The sequence below is a fragment of the Neocloeon triangulifer genome, unplaced genomic scaffold, assembly GCF_031216515.1.
Source record: "Neocloeon triangulifer isolate White Clay Creek 2 clone unplaced genomic scaffold, ASM3121651v1 ptg000002l, whole genome shotgun sequence".
In the NCBI taxonomy this organism is placed as follows: Eukaryota; Metazoa; Arthropoda; class Insecta; order Ephemeroptera; family Baetidae; genus Neocloeon; species Neocloeon triangulifer.
Window position 1 is genome coordinate 1226214 of NW_026775545.1, and position 17417 is coordinate 1243630.

Below are 17417 nucleotides of genomic sequence, written 5' to 3' on the forward strand. Positions count from 1 at the left end.
TAGACGAAGGCAGGACCAGGGCTTACATGTTTGGTGAGCCTGCGGAAAATCGATTTGGTGACCCAAACCAAGCTCGAAAATTATAATTTAATCGATTGAAATTTTTCTTTCAAGCTAATCTCTTTGATTTTTGTTGTAATTAGATTAGATATTTGTATTCATTCATTTGATGTTTCTCATTATATGAAATCTTGTTCCCAACGAAACTAAAACGTAAAATAAAACCTGCATTTAATAATAATAATTAACTTGATTTGATTGGTATAAAAATTAGCTGTTCAGGTGCTTGAATATCTTTCAAAATGCAACATCAGTAACATCAGGCGTTTTCATGATGACAGCTGTCAAAAATTTCATTATAAGCAATTTCGTTGTTTTATGGATTGAAATTCACTAATTAGCATACTTCTTGCGTCACGTATTTCATCTCTCCCATTGTTGCAAATGATTAATTAGCCTGCTAATGGAGTACGCCTTTAATGAGCCGATCAATCAAGCAGCAGTTGAAAAGACGAAGTTTGCGACTTAACGAAAATTCGCCTGACCACTCAACTATCAGTCATGTTTCTCGCAAACTCACCGCTGCGAAATAATAGGATCATGGAAATTAAAACCGGGTTTAATCCTCTGCTCATCAAGATATAATATATCGCCAGTTATTCGACACCAATAGCAAAAATCTGCGTATAAATTTGCAAGCATTAACGATGCGTTTTCCTTTGCACCAGTTGGAATTCATATATAAATTCTCTGGCGCGCCAACACATTTCCATAGAATATTGGAGAGGAAAGAAACTTTTGCAATACCACCTACACTCAGCCAAGCAGAGCAATTGGAAAATTTTCCATTTCCAAGTTTTCCCCAGTTCCACGTGCGCGCCCAGAGAAATAAGCCGTGGACGAGTTTCAATGAGTTTTTGCATCTCTGAATGGCGCCCGTGCACTTGTATGCAAAAGTAAGTTGCACATACTAACAAGCTGCTCGTTGGTCCGAAGAATGGGGAAATTTCCAGCCTGTTTATCGTACGTACGTAATTAGAACAACGAGTTTGTTTGTCACACCCTATCCCCGTGGAGTGCTCAACAGCAAAATTAGCCGACAACAAATTTTCGACACAACACATCACAGACCATAATTTTTACGCACCGCCGCGTGCACACACGACAAGCAAAATTGGGCGTAAAATAATGGGGAAATTTTACGTGTTGCACGTGAGTGGCTTTGACGAGCGATGGAGTTTCAAAAGGCGTCGGAAAATTCAGAGGTCAGGGCATGATTGTTATCACAACTAAAAAAAACGTATGATGAGAAATAATTAAATTGTATTTATCCTCTTGGAAAGCATTATGTGGAAGTTTTATTTTACTATAAAAATGTTTCTGATTGTTGCTACTAATACTAGTATTTTTTCAATTACAGAAAAACAATTTCTTTGGAAATAAATCTTTAAAAATGTATGATCTTCTTTTTTAAAAGAAATATCTGCTATTATAATAAAGCTAATGGTGAAACAACCGACCATTATTTTTTTGTCAGCCGTGACCAGAAGAAAAATGAAGCCAATTTTGGTGAAAGTATTCGGCAATAAATAATTTGTTATCATCTGCTGGGCAGCGCGCGTGGATGTGTTGATTTTGGCCTCAGCTGCGCGAAAGCGGTGCCAACAACCGGTCTATTTAACAGGCGCTTCGGCCACTGATGGTCTCGGCATAAAAAGGACCAGTAAATGCATTCTATTCATTGTTCGGCTCCAGGGCGACATCAAACTCGCGTTAAGCGTGACTCGCCTGAATTACGCAGCCGGGCGGCAAACGTGCGAGCCGAGGTGCTAACCGAAGGGCCAAGTCGACTGGAAAAACAGAAAAGCCGGAGCTGCGAAACAAATTGAGTGATTTACGCCGGCCATTTATTTCAGTTTGCAAAACTCGGCATTGGCAGGTGATGTTTGAAAAGGATTTATTAATTTTTGGGTTGCTCAGTAAAAAGAATTGAAACTTTCAAAAGGGTAAATAGGTTTAAAAAAAATCTCAGCGAGACTACTTTTTAACTATAGAATACATTTTTCCCGGATTTTATTGATTTATCTTAATTTTTATCGTGGGTTTGCAGATTTTTCTATAATAATAATAATTAAATGCCCTTCCACCAATTTATATTTTTATTTTTTTATCATGCATCAAATGGTTGTCATGATTATATAAAATATAAAGCAATATTAATAATAACGACAGCAACCTTCTTGGAAAGATTGAATGGCATGAAATGACAAAAGTTTTTTCTCACATCTTCTTTATTTTCCCGAACAATTTAGGAAAAACCCTCTTTTTATCACAATACAAAGCTCAGAAAATTTCACCTAGAGAAAGAGGAAACGAAATGCCACGTTGTTTCCAAACAAAAAAAGCACTTCTGCCGTTTTGGAGAACTCTCGGCTGGCGGCCTGGTTGCCAAAGGAACGAATTTCTGTGGCAGAGGGACTTTGCCTTCACCCTATTTCATTTCAGCTACAAAGTAGTCTGACCTTTCTTTTCTCATCACCGCCTGCAAATTTATTCGACGCCAGAGCCGAAAAAGTTGTTTCTCTTTAGTCTCTCTGCTCATACACCATTCACTTTTATTCTATGCAAATCCCTCTGCTAATTAAAAACACTCGCGCACTCCCTCTCGCTCTCGGCCAACATAAATCTCGATTATTTGCAATTGCGAGCAAAATGGAGCCGAGAGTGAATTATTGGCCGCCGCCGCTGAATATTTAGAGCGTGCATTTAATTCCTCGGCGCAGTTGGCAATTCCCAGCTATAGAGCAGGATTCTCCTCACACAAACAAATTCAAACAGAGTCACCTCGTTAATATTTATTCATCCGAGCAGCAGCAATTAAATCGCACTAATTCCCGATCTATTGATTCGCAATTAATTAAACTTCTCTCTGTCGGAGAGAAAGAGTTGATTGCGTTATGGCAAAATCAGTCCTCACACGCGTTAAATTCATTAAGCGGGAACGTTTTCTATGCAAATGAAGAGTGATGCAGTTGGTCAATCATGTTTCAAAATGTCCGGCGTTCTGCATGCGTAACCCACTTAATAAGTAAATTCGTTTCGAAATACAGAATGAGGGAGGAAACGTCGAACTGCGCAGATGAATCGCAAGTCGCCGGCCGCAGTTCCTCTCTATAATTATCTCCTAAGCCAACTGCTCCACTCTGAGACGCACCAAATGCAAACACATTGGATCCAAGAGCGGTGATGAATTGCTCGTTGCGAGATGGAGAGGCAGTGAAAAGTGACTTGGCCCTGATGCAGCGAGAATGATAAGTCTTAATATTTGCAATCAGTAATATCTTGAAGAAAAGAAAAACACGATCTTTGATGGTATAAATCTATTATAATCCTTTTTAAATATTTTCTATGGGACAAAATGGAGAGAATTTTTTTAATCAAAATAAGGCTCCAAAAAACAATCCGATAAGGGGATGAAAACCGTCAAAAGAGTCATTATTGCAATCAATTGGCGGAAGGAGAAATATTCTACTCTAAACAATTTGAATTATTTTTTTCTTCGATCTCCTTTCACTAAATATTGAACGTGGCTTACATAATTTATCATGAAAATTATTACCCTATACAACAGATCGTTGACAAGTAAATTACTGTTTTCTTAATGCAAATAACAATCCACACAAAGTTTATATACAGAATAAATAATATATAAATTTTTATCAGAAATTTTCCTATTGTAAATGATGGAAGTAATTGAACAAAAATATTCTATTTTAATATAAAATATATTATTATAAATATTGTAAAATTGTAAACAAATAATATGTTTTTAACAAATCAAATAACTAAGGTAAATATTTTATAATAAATGTAAAATATAATGAACAAACGTGTTGTTATTTTTCTAACAAAACTATTTTAGTTAAATATGTGAATTTATAAATTAAGATTTATTTATGAAATTATAACTTTGTAATTAATTATGTGCGGCTTTGTTTGCTGTTAGTTATCTTTGTCGCCGACTGGATTTTCTTATCAGACGTCGGCGTCATTATAATTTGCAAATAATAATATCTTAAAGATTAGAAAAACACAATAAAGTACTTCATGCGCGTATATTCTTAAATGGTAAAAATCTTTATAATCATTTATAATATTTTGTATTAGACAAGGATATAAAAATCTTTGTAACATGGTAAAAGAAACACAATTTTGAAAGTATATATTTTGCTGAAGTGGAAAAGCAAAAACTAAGACGCCGACGCAGATAATATCACTTGTCTAAAAAAAAAAAATATGTTTGTATTTATTATTAGCCGATAAGAAAGTTGTGTTTAACTATGGAATTTTTTATTGTTTTTCCCTTATTTCTTTCAACTTATCGGGATCTATATCATTTTGCTTTCGTAACGAAAATTACAAATCGGTGGTTATTCTTTTAAATAAATTTTGTTAAAACTGAAATTTTAATCACAAACCCGGTAAACAAGAACATTTTGGTCCAGATGAAACCGTTCGGGTGGTAAAAAAAACTTATTTGCTAGAAATTTCCAATTAATTTGGTAATTTTATTTAAACAAGTACTAGATAAACACTAAAAATTTCATATCTTCATTATTTTCCAAAGAGAACAACTGTTAATTCTACGAGCAGCAAATGTGACAAAATTTCCAACAAAAGCTGAAAGCGCCTGCAGGAACTAATCAAGAAAAGTTAGCTCTCAAACCAAATTACAAAACCCTTTCCACGTCGCGGAAGAACGGAAAATTTCGCAAGGTTTAACGGAAAGAGATAATTTATGCCCTCCCCGCTGCGAGCGCGTTTTATTCCCTCTCTTTCTCGCTGCGGTTCGTTCCAGCGCTCGAGCCCTCAACAACAGATCTCTCTTCCATCTTTTGCGCCGTGCAAAAATTTCGCCAGGCGCACATACATCACATTCAATGCCCGCGCCGAGAATTGAAGAGTTAAATCCAGGGAGCGCGATTTCCACCGAGCTTTTGTGTCACCGGAGGAAAAAGTAAAACAAAACCCGCAGAGAAATATGAAATGCGTATTCATTCGCAAACAAACCCACCAGAATGTCACTCGCACTCGCCTGCAAAAATAAAATAAAAATTCATCCGAAGCAAGGAAAAGTTCTTGGGAGCAAAGAAAAGGGTTCGACCTTCGGATTGAACTTTTAACAAGCGGATTGGGCAGTTAATTTTCGGCGTGTCTGCCTGCGCCCGTTAAGTGGCTCAAAGAGGTAGCAGGGGGATTTTTTTCCTCTTCTAGTTTAATCTCACGCCTAGATTCGCCCGTCGCTTGTAACAAGAAGGGGCTTCGAAGGGAAAATCAATCGGCGGAGGTGCAACATAATTTTTCTTGGCCGGCACCCCCGTTCGGTTTTATCAAAAGGAAGGGAGATTTTTCATGAGAAAAGCAAGGGCCCGACCGCTCTATTATAAGAGATTGTCATCTTTGCACGCGGAATGGCTCATCCTTGGTTATCGCCTTTGTCCTTTTTGCAGCACCAAAGAAAGAGGTGCTCCAAATCCGGCCGACAAATGCAGGCCGAAATAAGGTTTGTTCCCGGGTGACAGCGAAAAATGACAAACAATAAAAATACCAGGGGCCCCTACACGTATGTGTGTGTGTAATATTGTGTCGCATGAATATATATATAGCACTGCTCGTTGCCGCTGCACGCTGGCAACGCAGATTTGCGGCACCACTTTTGCGACGGATTTAAATTAAATATTTTAAATGGAGCACTCTCGTCGCTCAATTTTTTAAAGCCGCTTTTTTGCAAATCGCGTGTGGATTTGCTCTCGCAAAAAAAAAAAACGCGTCGGTTTTCCGTGATATTTTGAATTGTGATGAAAAATTTGACTACATTTTGCATCCTAAAAACTCAACCAGATATAAAATATTAAGAACTGAGGAAGATTTTAAGGAGAGTATCTGCTATTAGTGAAAACCTCTTCTACATTAATTAGTTGAATTTAATTTCAATAAATGAGTAAAAGCATAAAATTCAAATTTTGCATCAATTCTTGATCACGAGAAATACTTCTAAAAAATAAGAATGTATTTTGTAGCTCAGATCATAAAGCTTAGTTAAATTTTTATTTTTAAAACTATTAATTTGCGCGTAAGTTTAAATTACACGCTTTATACAAACACAACATTTGCTTTCTTCCTCTCACTTTTGATATTGATTAAATATTGAATCTTGAATCATTCACGTGTCTCATCAACATAAGCATTGCTTTGTGGAACAAAATAATCTTAATTTTGAACTATAAAGACTACTTTTGTCAGTATTTGTACTCAATGGGTGATAACTTGAACAGATAATTCCCAAAATGAGGCTTTAAAACGATTAACTCTTCATCAATACTCTTCAATTTTTATTTTCAACTAAACAATGATATAGTCACACTTAAAAATATCCCATCCCGGCCAATTTATGCGTTCGGCTTGAAAAACAAATCCTCGCCTTGCCACATAATGGACTCGCCAGCAGCAGAAAGGCCAGAAATAGCCGCAAGTGCAGATAACGCGTCGCACCACATTTTAGTGCAAAAAAGCATCTCTCACTCTCGCATTTGGGCCAAGAGGAAAAGGCGCAAGAAACGCGCGCTCCGGGTAATTACAAGCCGGCCGAGATTGCAATTTCTCCATCATTTGTCAGCATTGGCCGATTTTTTGCATCGCGCCACCCACCCACCGCATTCCGCCACAATTAAGGATGAGCGAGGGCGGCAGAAAATGGATCCGCCAAGGAGACAGACACACACCGCACGCAGCAATTGAGCTTTTTCCGCCCGCTGCGCCACTTTTGTCAGCCGACTCGCAACTCCATCAGCAGGGCAATTTAGTTAGTTGCAATGTTTCTGCGTCTCAGAACGTCAATTGATTTGACCTTATTCTGACATTGCAAGGGTGGAAAATATGCAAAATATGATGTAATATTTTCTGAGTTGATTTTTTTTAAATTTTATGAAAATATCATAGCCTGAATAATAATTAATAGCGAAAATAGTTGTTATATGTTACTATACAAAAAATGGAAAATCTAAATTTGATTAATTTATTTTAAATCCTGCTGGTTTGGGTGTTTAGTTTGTAGTTTTTTCCCAGTTTCAGATTTGCATTTTCAAGGAGCAGTTTAAAGTTGAAATATCTGTTTCCAGAAATTAATTTTTGTTATTATATTTACAAAATTAAGGCAAACAATAACGCAATTTCTGAATGGAAAAATTCAAATAATTGAAAATTTGAATTACTACTTAAATTTAAAAATTCGGTAATTTAGTTCATTTTAAAGAATTCCTTTCCTCACTCAGATCTTGAATTCCAACTTACTTTTTTTAAATTAAAAATAAAAAATAAATTTTCAGACAAAAAATTAAGTTGTAATTCAAGATCTGAACGAGGAAAATCAATTCTTTAAAATGAATTAAAATTCCCAAATATCTTTAAATTTAAGCTTTTAATTCAAAATCTCTATTAAAATAAAATTTTATAAAAATCTTACAAAATTAAAAGCAACCGACTAGAAATTGTAATGATCAACCAAGAAAATTCACATCGATAATACAATTAAAGGTGAAAATGGAGCAATTTTAGAACAACTTAATTTGATTGCGTCCCCATTGAAAACTTGGAGCTCAAGGTAGACGATGTTGCACTCTGCAGGGGAGTTTTATCAGGCAGTCTGCAGCCAACTACTAGAAACTTCATCAGCGTGTGGGACAATTGAGTTGCTAGCCTATCTATTTCTCGGCGCGCCTCCGACCAATTGATTTGACCTCGTATAACGAAAGCATCCCTCTCGCAATAAAAGTCAACTGCACCGGCGAGTAATTAAACGGGCCGCGCCTGTCTGCGGTTGGGGTCCGTGCCGTTGATAATTGCAATTCAGGCAGCGCGTGGCGAAATAAAAATATGGAACGCTCGACTGGCGGGGCGCACTTTGATTCGATTCGCCGAGTAATTCGATTTGCGCCTTTGATCCGGCAGCACCCCCGTCAAATTGACGCCTGCACACTCGTGGGTGGCGCGCGGCGCCTTTGAAGGGATTTCATTTGGAATTATGCTCGCTCGCCACTCTAGTTGTGGGATTTTTTTCCATACAGAGCCCTGACTGTGATTTCCTGTCGGAGATTTTTCCTCGTCACCGCTGCTTTACGTTAAAATCATAATTTGTTAGCTAAATTTAAGAGAATTTTGTTTAAAAAAAGATACTGTTTAGTTAAATATGCTATATTTTTATGTTAATTATAATTTAAATTAATAAATTTATTAAATTTTATTCTTAATTTAGCATAACTTATTATAAATTTTCTTTATTTGAATTTTATATTTTTTCAATATAAATTAATATATTTTAAGATTTTAATCATAAACCATATATTTTTAACTTTATTTTCAAGAGAGAAAATAAAAATAAATAAATCTCTTTCGCATGGCGATAAAGATACAAAGCGTTTATGATAATTTAAATGATATCTCCATTTCTCCAGTTGTTCGTTGGTCTTTCATGCAAATGTATGTGAATTTAATTTTTATCGACGAGAAAAATAATAAATAATAGACTTATAAAACTCCATTCACGAATTCTAAATAATAATGGATTTCATTTACCTTTTTATTCCAGAATGTGATCCGTTTAGTGCTGTTTAGTTTGATAAACTGTTCATTCCTTCAGAGATTGAAAAAATATTGGTTTTATATTTATGTAGAATAACCAAAAAATATCATGTAAACAATGTCTGCTTCAGTCCAAATTGAGTGCCGACCTTTGCTCCTGACAAAAGGCCCTTTAAGGAATCGCATTAACGTTTCGCTCCAACGCAGCAAATTCCTCCCCAGCGCGTACTAAATTCTCGCATCCCGGCCGCTCTCGCATTATCGGTCAAGTAAGCCGAGTGAAAACTTGCGAAATTGGTGGATGTGCAGGAGAAAAGCAATCGCTCTCAGGATTGTTTGGCCGAGATGGAAGACCCGCCAGAGAGAAACCACTGCGGTCGAGAGGGCAAAACTTTTTGTTAATTAAAATTCACGACCGCATACGCGAGTGCAAAAAAAGTAAATATAGTGTCCCCGTGGTGAATATCAGGAATGTCCCATTAGTGGTGCTGCTTAGTCTCATTTCTCTCTCAAAACTCAACAAATTTCGTCCGCGTCTTTTAACTTCATTCAACCACCAAGCAACGAAAAAGAGTTTGCTGATTTTCCAACCTAACATTTTTCAATATGCTACTGTTCTCTTGTCTAACAAGAACAACTTGCTTATTTTATGTTTTAAATATTTTCACATTCAGATAAGCTTTTTTCAGATTAAAAGTACACAAAAAGATCAATTTTAGCCAATGCATTATATTTCTAAACGAAAATCCTGCATGTGTGATTTTTTGAATAAATTTTATCAAAATATGTGTCTTGAAACGGTTAATCTTTCAAAATAATTAATCAAATGTAGCAAAACAAGTTATTAGGTAGATATAAAGCTTTTCAAATAAAAATTGTAAATTTGAGTTTTACTGCAACTCTTTTTGAAATATTTTTTGAAAATTTTGAAATATAGTTATTTTAGATTCACCACGGCTCCTGTCTCTTTTAGTGTTATCATTATAGGAATTCTAGCGCAGACACCCTTTTTTTTAACGTTTTTCACAGTTTTTCAATTTCTATTTGACGGAAAAAACGTAGGAGATCTTTCCCATCTCTAAACAGTAATTTTTTAATTAATTTTGAACTTTTTATCTAACAGTTTGTAATAAATGTAAAATATTATGAAATGGTGTCACTTTTTGAAAGGGAAAAAATTGGTCCTGCCAAAGAGAGAACGAAAGTGTGAGTTTTTTTTTACATATTTGAGAGCATAGTCCATAAATCTCACTTGGCTGTGTTTACGGCGGACATGCGAATGTTTAGTTTGAAAATGCCTTTGAGCCTTGGTAATTTTATCTGCCCATTGCAGACGGCGCGAGTCGTATATTTTCTGAAGGGACACCACCACTATCAATACTCGAACACATCCATTCGTTTGCCATCTGCACGCTGTACGATGGATGTGTGCGGAAAGTCGCGATGATTTTTGCATTGTTTCAGCAGCTGCGGCCACAGATCAAAAAATCTAACACCGAGAGAGACGTTTTATTTGCTTCGGCGGTTGCGGCACGCGGCCAACAAAAAACGTCCCGTTTTTGGCACCACTTTCCATATCATCTCCCTCCTTTAACTTGCTGGAGCCGAGACAACGACCGTTATTATTAATAATAACTTTAAATCACGCCAACAACAACAACTTAATAACGCGGGCTAAATTCATTACGGCCTCCACTTCTCGCGCCTTTCGTATTTATCAGAGCAGCGTCTTCGCAAACAAGTTCGATTAAAACTTTGTCAGCTAACGCGCGCGCCGGGCAATTAATTTACTCGCGGATGACAGAATTTTTTCATTGTCCCGTCAAGGGGACGGAATAAAAGAGAATATATAAGAAAAGTAGCGCAGGGACTCTCTCAACAGGAATCAATACATTTTGAATTGAGATTTAATCTCCAATGGATGCTGCCCGGTGATATGAATGAAATAGGGGTTTTTGCCCTTTTGCGAAATCAAAGTCGCGGAAAATTGGGAATTTGGCAGAGAACAATTCTTTTCGCACGGAAGGCGAGGCCAAAGTTTCGCTTTCATTCTTACATAATAATTTATAACACTTCACTTCTTCTGGATCAAAAAATTCAAAAATGATAATCAATAATAACAAAATATAGTTATGAAATATTTAAAAAGCATGATCAAATTTTAATTCAAAATTTAAGTTTTAACATTTAAGTTTTCTAATTTTTGTAATATTGCAATGAGTTATGTATGAAATTTTATATTTTTTCTCATTCGATTGTGTGAATGATAAAATTGTGGTCTTACCTTGACTTGTCTGCATTTGCTCGCAGCAATGAGGCGCGACTTTTTCCTGAGCTGATCCAGTTGATGTCCGCTGCACTCGGTGCGTTTCAGCTGCAGCCGACGATGCAGGCCAGTGAGCTCCGGAGCCACCGTCCGACTGACTCCAGCCGCGAAACCGCCTCTCCAGCCGCCGGTCTCGTAGTTGCGCCGTCGGGGTACAGAACGCAGCACTGGGCGCGAGGGGTGTCTGGCGCCACCGTGGGCGCCACCCCTAACCCTCTCCCAGGATGAAAGAGCGCGTCGATGCACCCACTTTGTTTTCTTTTCATCCTTTGATGGATCGCTCTTTTGGAAAAAAATGAAATACTCTCCTTTATTATTACTAATTAATTATAAAAAAAATTAATAATAAATAATGTAATTATTAAAACTTTTACTGTTGAGATGCACTTATTTTGTCTTTTGAGTTTAAGGAAAGGGTTGAAAGACATCTTCATTTATTTTGTTTCCTCGTTCAAATGGCAAATAAATAGGTCTGCTAATGGGATGCTAATAGGTGGGAATTTCAATGTAGCTTCTGATCGCGGCGAGCTTGCTTTGCTCTCTGATAGTCCAATGCACTCTCCCACGCACCGACCAGTATTGAGCGGCGCGTGACGTCACTTTTAGCCGCAGCGCCGTGCCCTACTTGCAGTCAAAAGTAACAATTTAAATTTGACCACGGCCCTATTAAAAATTTTGGTATCAAAAACAATACACGTAGAAAATTACACGAATTTTAGGTACTTGCAAAAAAAAATTATAAAATAGAAAAATTCATTTATCAGTGGATCGGAGAGCAAATTTTTCAAAAGAATATTTTTTCCTTGTTTCTTTCCTGTAAATTGAATATTTTTTGTAGGAGTTAAGAAAATATTGGTCAAAAACGCCCACATTGCATTGCACTGGTGCCTTATTTTATGGAATAAAGGGGCGCCTGCGTATGGCGAAGTAAAGTGGCGCTTCTGCCGCTATCGATTGCGCGAGCGGCGATTGCAAGTATCTTGGTGTGCCGTACTTGACTTGTACTGCTTTATCAATACTCCCCCAGAGCAGCTCCAAAATCACCCAGCTGCAATTAAAAATCAGCAGACAACATGTAAGTATTCGCAGTGCCCGCGGAACGGCCCCCCGTTCCGACGGGGGGCGCCGACTCTCCGCAGACCACTTTTGGTGTGGGTCGATTTTCATAACGTCGGCCTGGCTCGGCACTCGCCACCTTGCCCTCAATAAAATCCGTTCAAATCTCTCCACAAGTCGATACGAGGCCCCTTTCCTTGGCGAAAATATTCCCGAGGGGGTTTGTTCTCGGTGCTTAAATTATCGACTGGTTGCTCGCAGGGATTAATTGCCGTCCCTGGCGGAAAGAGCAAAATGTAGGTGTCGAATGATGGAGGCGCTCATTTTTACGTGGGCGATCCTCCCTTGATTGATTTGCCTTCCCGTGCCTTTCCCGTTTTGCACTTTGTTTTCGCGAACAACAAAGTGTGTGAACGAAAATAGCCCCGTCACATAATGGCCTCGTACCCGCCCTGTGTATTATTATTGACATCGAAAACAAGCCTCTTTGACATTTGCAAAGGACGCCCGAATTAGGCCATCCAGTCTCGGAATCAAACCCCAGTCTGCCAGACGTGATTACAGGGTGGCGCAAATTGAATAAAAGGCCAAACAAATCAGTCTGGTTAACGTCTTTTGTGACATGTGATCTCTTGCAGGGCATCTGGAGCTCCCCCAAACGGCCCTCCCATGGTCCTCGAACCCCAAATAGGCCCCGACGGGGAGCCCATCGGAGGACCAAGGACGCCCCAACAGATTGCCGCGCAGAAAAGGCTGCAGCAGACGCAGGCACAAGTTGATGAGGTGAGCCCTTTCATTACGCTAATTCATAAATCAAATTAAGCGAACAAGGAAGTAAATAAATTCATAAATAAATTCATTCAGTTCTGGAACGAGGAAAATGTTAAATTTTCCAGAGGCATAAACTAACACAGCTCAGTAATTTCACGCTGGCTACAATACTCTGACTAATTTTTTTTTATTTTTTGCGAAATCTTTTATTTTTAAACCTTAAAAGTGCGTCTTTGTGGCGTGAGCTTATTCAATCTGCAACCGGTGCGTCACGGCTGTCCTGCGAGTTGCATAACTCCGTTAATTGCAGGCGCTCGGCTCTAATTAATTGTGAAAGCTGCAATTGCGCGCAATAAATTTTGTGTTTTGTTGATCATGGCAGGTGGTTGATATCATGAAGACCAATGTGGAGAAGGTGCTGGAGCGTGATCAGAAACTTTCAGAGCTTGACGACAGAGCGGGTAACAAATCTTATAATTAATTCTGTTGCTGCGATTTTGACTTATGTCCCACGACAGATGCGCTGCAACAAGGAGCCTCGCAGTTTGAACAGCAAGCAGGAAAGCTCAAGAGGAAATTCTGGCTGCAAAATTTGAAGGTTGGAGATAAATTTTTATAATATGAATAAATTTTATTAAAAAAATTGTACTTTTTTAGATGATGATTATTATGGGAGTCATTGGCCTCGTGATTATTGCGATCCTCGTGTGTAAGTACAACTTTAATTATCTCCCATCTTCATTTTCTTAAATTAAATTGCAATTCAAAAATAACTGCTTGAAAGCAGTTACTTGCTGACATTACAACCAAAAAGCTAAAAGCGTCAAATAACAGTCGTTGACAGGTTTCCTCTGAAGAGATATCTTTTGTAAGATTTCGCTCATTTATCTCATCCCACTCGTACCGAAGCTGAAAAAAATAATAATAATAATCTGACGTGCCCATTTCGCCGTTTGTCTCTCACTTTCAGCTAACTTCATGTAAGAGCACACTGGTTGCAAAATCGAGGCCGTGAAAAATCTTACTCCTCCATATCTACAGGCAGGTTAGCAGCGTGTTAGATCGCTGTGTATCTGTCGTGTTTCTGCAGCCCAGGCCATTTCCGCGCAAAAATTTGTCAAATTTTACATCAAACAAAACTTTCGAAAAATAATCAAAGAGAAAATGTTCTGGGCTGCGTCAATGTTCCGACCTTAAATTACAAATTCCTAACTGTGGTTTTTAGTAACTTCCGTGTTTATTATATCTTTGAAAAAAAAACTTTTATAAATGTCAGTGTTTTATAATTCTAGTACAATAAAACTCCTTATTTAGTTTCTGAATATTTTTTCACGCAGGGGACTTTTTTGCATGCCTTTTTGGAATGTCGTTTGATGCATGTACCCTTGAAAGCAACTTTGTCGCAGATTAGTTAATTGGCAGTAAAATTCAGATTTGATATTATTATAGGAGGCTTTAATTGTTTATTTCTCTCGTCCACAGCTTGAGTTTGATGCCACCTGTGTTTGAAAAGGTCCAGAGTCAGATATATATATTTTTATTCTAATTAATGTTTGTGTGTTTATGTTTGTTGCACTCATAAAATTGGCGTCTTGTATAACGTGGTTGATGAGCCTCGCATTAGTTTATTAGAGCGGAATTAATTTGCAAACAACACTGCATGATGTGGAAAAGTAGAGTAGCCGTGTGCGTTTTAATGTTGTTGTTGATGAATTACTGGGTGTTAATATGGACTCTGGAGAAAAAATATGTAAAAAATTAGTTCAATGCATCTGATACAAAACTTCCCAACAAGTTTTGCTATACACGATTTTGGACATACTATTCGAGAAATGCATGACACGATTTTGATCTGCTGCTGCTTCTTGGCTTTGTGGAGAATTTGTTCTCAGCTCTTTGAAGACCAACCCTTCTCTCTTTATATATGATATACGATATATTTCATAATGGATTTCATTCACCAGTAGAACCACACACATTAGCTACCCACACGTTCATCCTTTGAGATTTTGTAACATACTCAAGTGGCGGTGCCAACTTCACTCTAAGAAACTGCTCCAAGGCGATGAACGTGTTTTAGTATAGCATCTTGTCAAAATTATTATTGCACACTGAAACATCACCATACCATTCTATCACACACTCTATATTCCTATTATATTGTTGTGCATTTCTTTACTCATTATTATTTTCTCTGTCCCCACAGGTACATAAAAAATTCTTTTAATTAATTTCTATAGACAAAACTCTCTATCTCTCTCTTCCGAACAGACACACTTCTTCTTTACCAAAAACGATGAACTTCTACTACAACCCTGCTAACAAATTGGTTTTCTACTCTCCCTCGAACTCCGTTTGACACTATTATATATTTGACCAGGCAAACTTTACCCCCTCTCTTCTTACTGAAATTTATAGCAGCTCTCTAGAGTGTCTCAAACGATTCATACCGAGACTTTGGGTTTCCTTGCAGCAGACCAAAAAAAAAAGAGAAACTACTATCAGAGTCTGTAATACATAAAACTCTTCGTGTTGGTTGTAATGTTGGTTTCTTTTGTTAATATTCTGTGAAAGTAGCTGTATATTTGGGTGATCTTCAGGAAATTCTGTTGATTTTGGCGCTCAACTTTGGCGTCAAATGATGCTGTACTTGTATTTAATTGGCTAAATGTATATTTTGTAAAATTTGTGTTTTCTCTCAAGTTGGCAAAATCCATATTTTTTTGCAAAGAAAAAATTAAATTTCCTGGCATTATTTAAAGATTGAGTGGATTTTGCCAAGTGCGATTTTACTGATGGTCAATGTGCTGATTTGACGCTTTTCGTGTTTTAGCCAAGTTCATGCCCGATCAGCCTCAGCAGCCCGGCTACCCACCTGGCATGTACCCACCCATGCAAATGCCTCCAGTCCAACAAGCACCAGCAGTAGCAGCAGCAGCGGCCCCAGCCGCAGCCCCTACCAAGGGCGCCTAATCGCAGACACAGACCTCTATCCACTTTAATTCATTTTACTGCGTGGTTTCTATTATTGTATCAATGTCTCGACCACATGTACAACCAATTACCACCGAACCCTTGGGTCTGTATCTGTGAAAAAGGAAGAAAAATTAACTCGGCCGCTCTCCTTCACTGTCGTTGGTAGCCACATTTTCCTCCAAATTCTAGACCCGGGCATGAAAAAAAGATCTCTCTAATAAATTCAATAAAACTAGTTGTTTACTGAGCAAAATTTACGAAAAGAAGAAGTCATCAACACCACTTATAAAAATACCCAGAAAATTGTGTGTTTTTGTGTACATTTTTGACGGAATATGTGCGCCGAGTCGGCTTTCAGAGCGCCGACTTTGCTCCATACAAGTCCCGCGTTTCCGCTCCCCGCGTGTCCAAATCGAATTTTGCAGTTCCGAGGAGTTCGGCCGTCAGTCAATTGGCCTAAGACTTAATATCTAAGAGTTGGGAAAGAGCAGCGCCGCACTTCTCGAAACGACATTTACAGCACGCTGGGGTGCGCGAAATAATTAAATACAATAAAAGAAACGGACTCCATCAGATGTGTACTTTTTGCACTGTGTAATTGAAACAATATGCGCAGGGGCCACTGGCGGCGTCGGGTCGGCCGAGCGCCGCGAGTCGGCCCGCAGGTTTATCGGTGTACTTATGAAAAAAGCGAAATAAAATGAGACTCATTCTGTACAATAGGTGAATGAATGTAGAGTCTGTAGAGACTTTGATTATCAAGGATGTAATCACAGAGCGTCACTGAATGTTGCATAATTCATTAATTCCGTTATGGCCCGAATGATAATACACAACACACACGAGCTGATTGAATCCTTATTGTTTGCCGTTTTTTGTATTCCTCGATTTGCCTGACGAGAAAAACATATAAAATGTGTGTGTACTTAAATATAATTACCATGATTAAAAGTTTAATAGTCTTGAGGGTCTTAAGGGAAGACTCGTTGTTGTATAATAAGGAGCGAGAGCAAGTTATATATATATTTAAAAAAAAAAGAAGGAACAATTACATGTACACACCACTATAATACCGATTTTCAACTTGGATAATTTTCTTGTTTGGTGCGGTTCACAGCTCTTCAACGACGCTATGTAAAACTATTCAGGCGCACTGTGCTGTTATCACGAGGTACATTTATTACAATGTTGACTATTTAAAAGATGTGTATATCACTAGGGTATTATTCCGTTAGACAACACACACGCTGCAGGTAATGAATTACACACTAAAAACTTAAATTCGTGGCGGCAGGTGAGATTTTAAATTTAAAAAAGAATGAAAACGTCTCTTTAAGAGCAGTTTGACTATTTGAGGGAAAAGAGTGTAACAGACACAACCACACACGCTGTAAATTATAAATATATACAAGACCGACGACGCATGTAGGTAACGAGAATTAATAAATCAACAAATACAGAGACACATAATGGGCGCTATATCATGTTACCATCATGTTACATTACCATAATAGGCTTATTAACTATTATTGGATTCATTCATTTGTGCTGCCCCTTATTATTATATTATTGATTACTATTATTATCGATTAAATAATGTAAATGAGATATATAACAATAAAACCAGAACATAATATATCACTCCCTTTTG

The 17417-nt window shown here is 37.7% G+C and overlaps 2 protein-coding genes across 14 annotated transcripts in view; one reads left to right on the forward strand and one right to left on the reverse strand.

The window, feature by feature from the left end:
- Positions 1 to 11044, reverse strand: part of LOC132202535 (transient receptor potential-gamma protein-like) — an 89198-nt gene extending 78154 nt beyond the window's left edge. For all 13 annotated transcript variants that reach the window (XM_059629597.1, XM_059629589.1, XM_059629581.1 and 10 more), the window contains exon 1: positions 10922 to 11044. The gene's annotated coding sequence lies outside the window, so the exon portion shown is untranslated. The remainder of the gene's footprint in view (positions 1 to 10921) is intronic.
- An 856-nt stretch (positions 11045 to 11900) lies between these two features.
- LOC132205279 (neuronal synaptobrevin-like) lies at positions 11901 to 17407 on the forward strand. Its single transcript, XM_059634236.1, has 6 exons — positions 11901 to 12038; positions 12658 to 12802; positions 13173 to 13251; positions 13309 to 13388; positions 13448 to 13499; positions 15624 to 17407. Coding segments are annotated over exons 1-6 (498 nt in total). The 5' UTR covers positions 11901 to 12036; the 3' UTR covers positions 15764 to 17407.
- Positions 17408 to 17417: the final 10 nt, after the last annotated feature.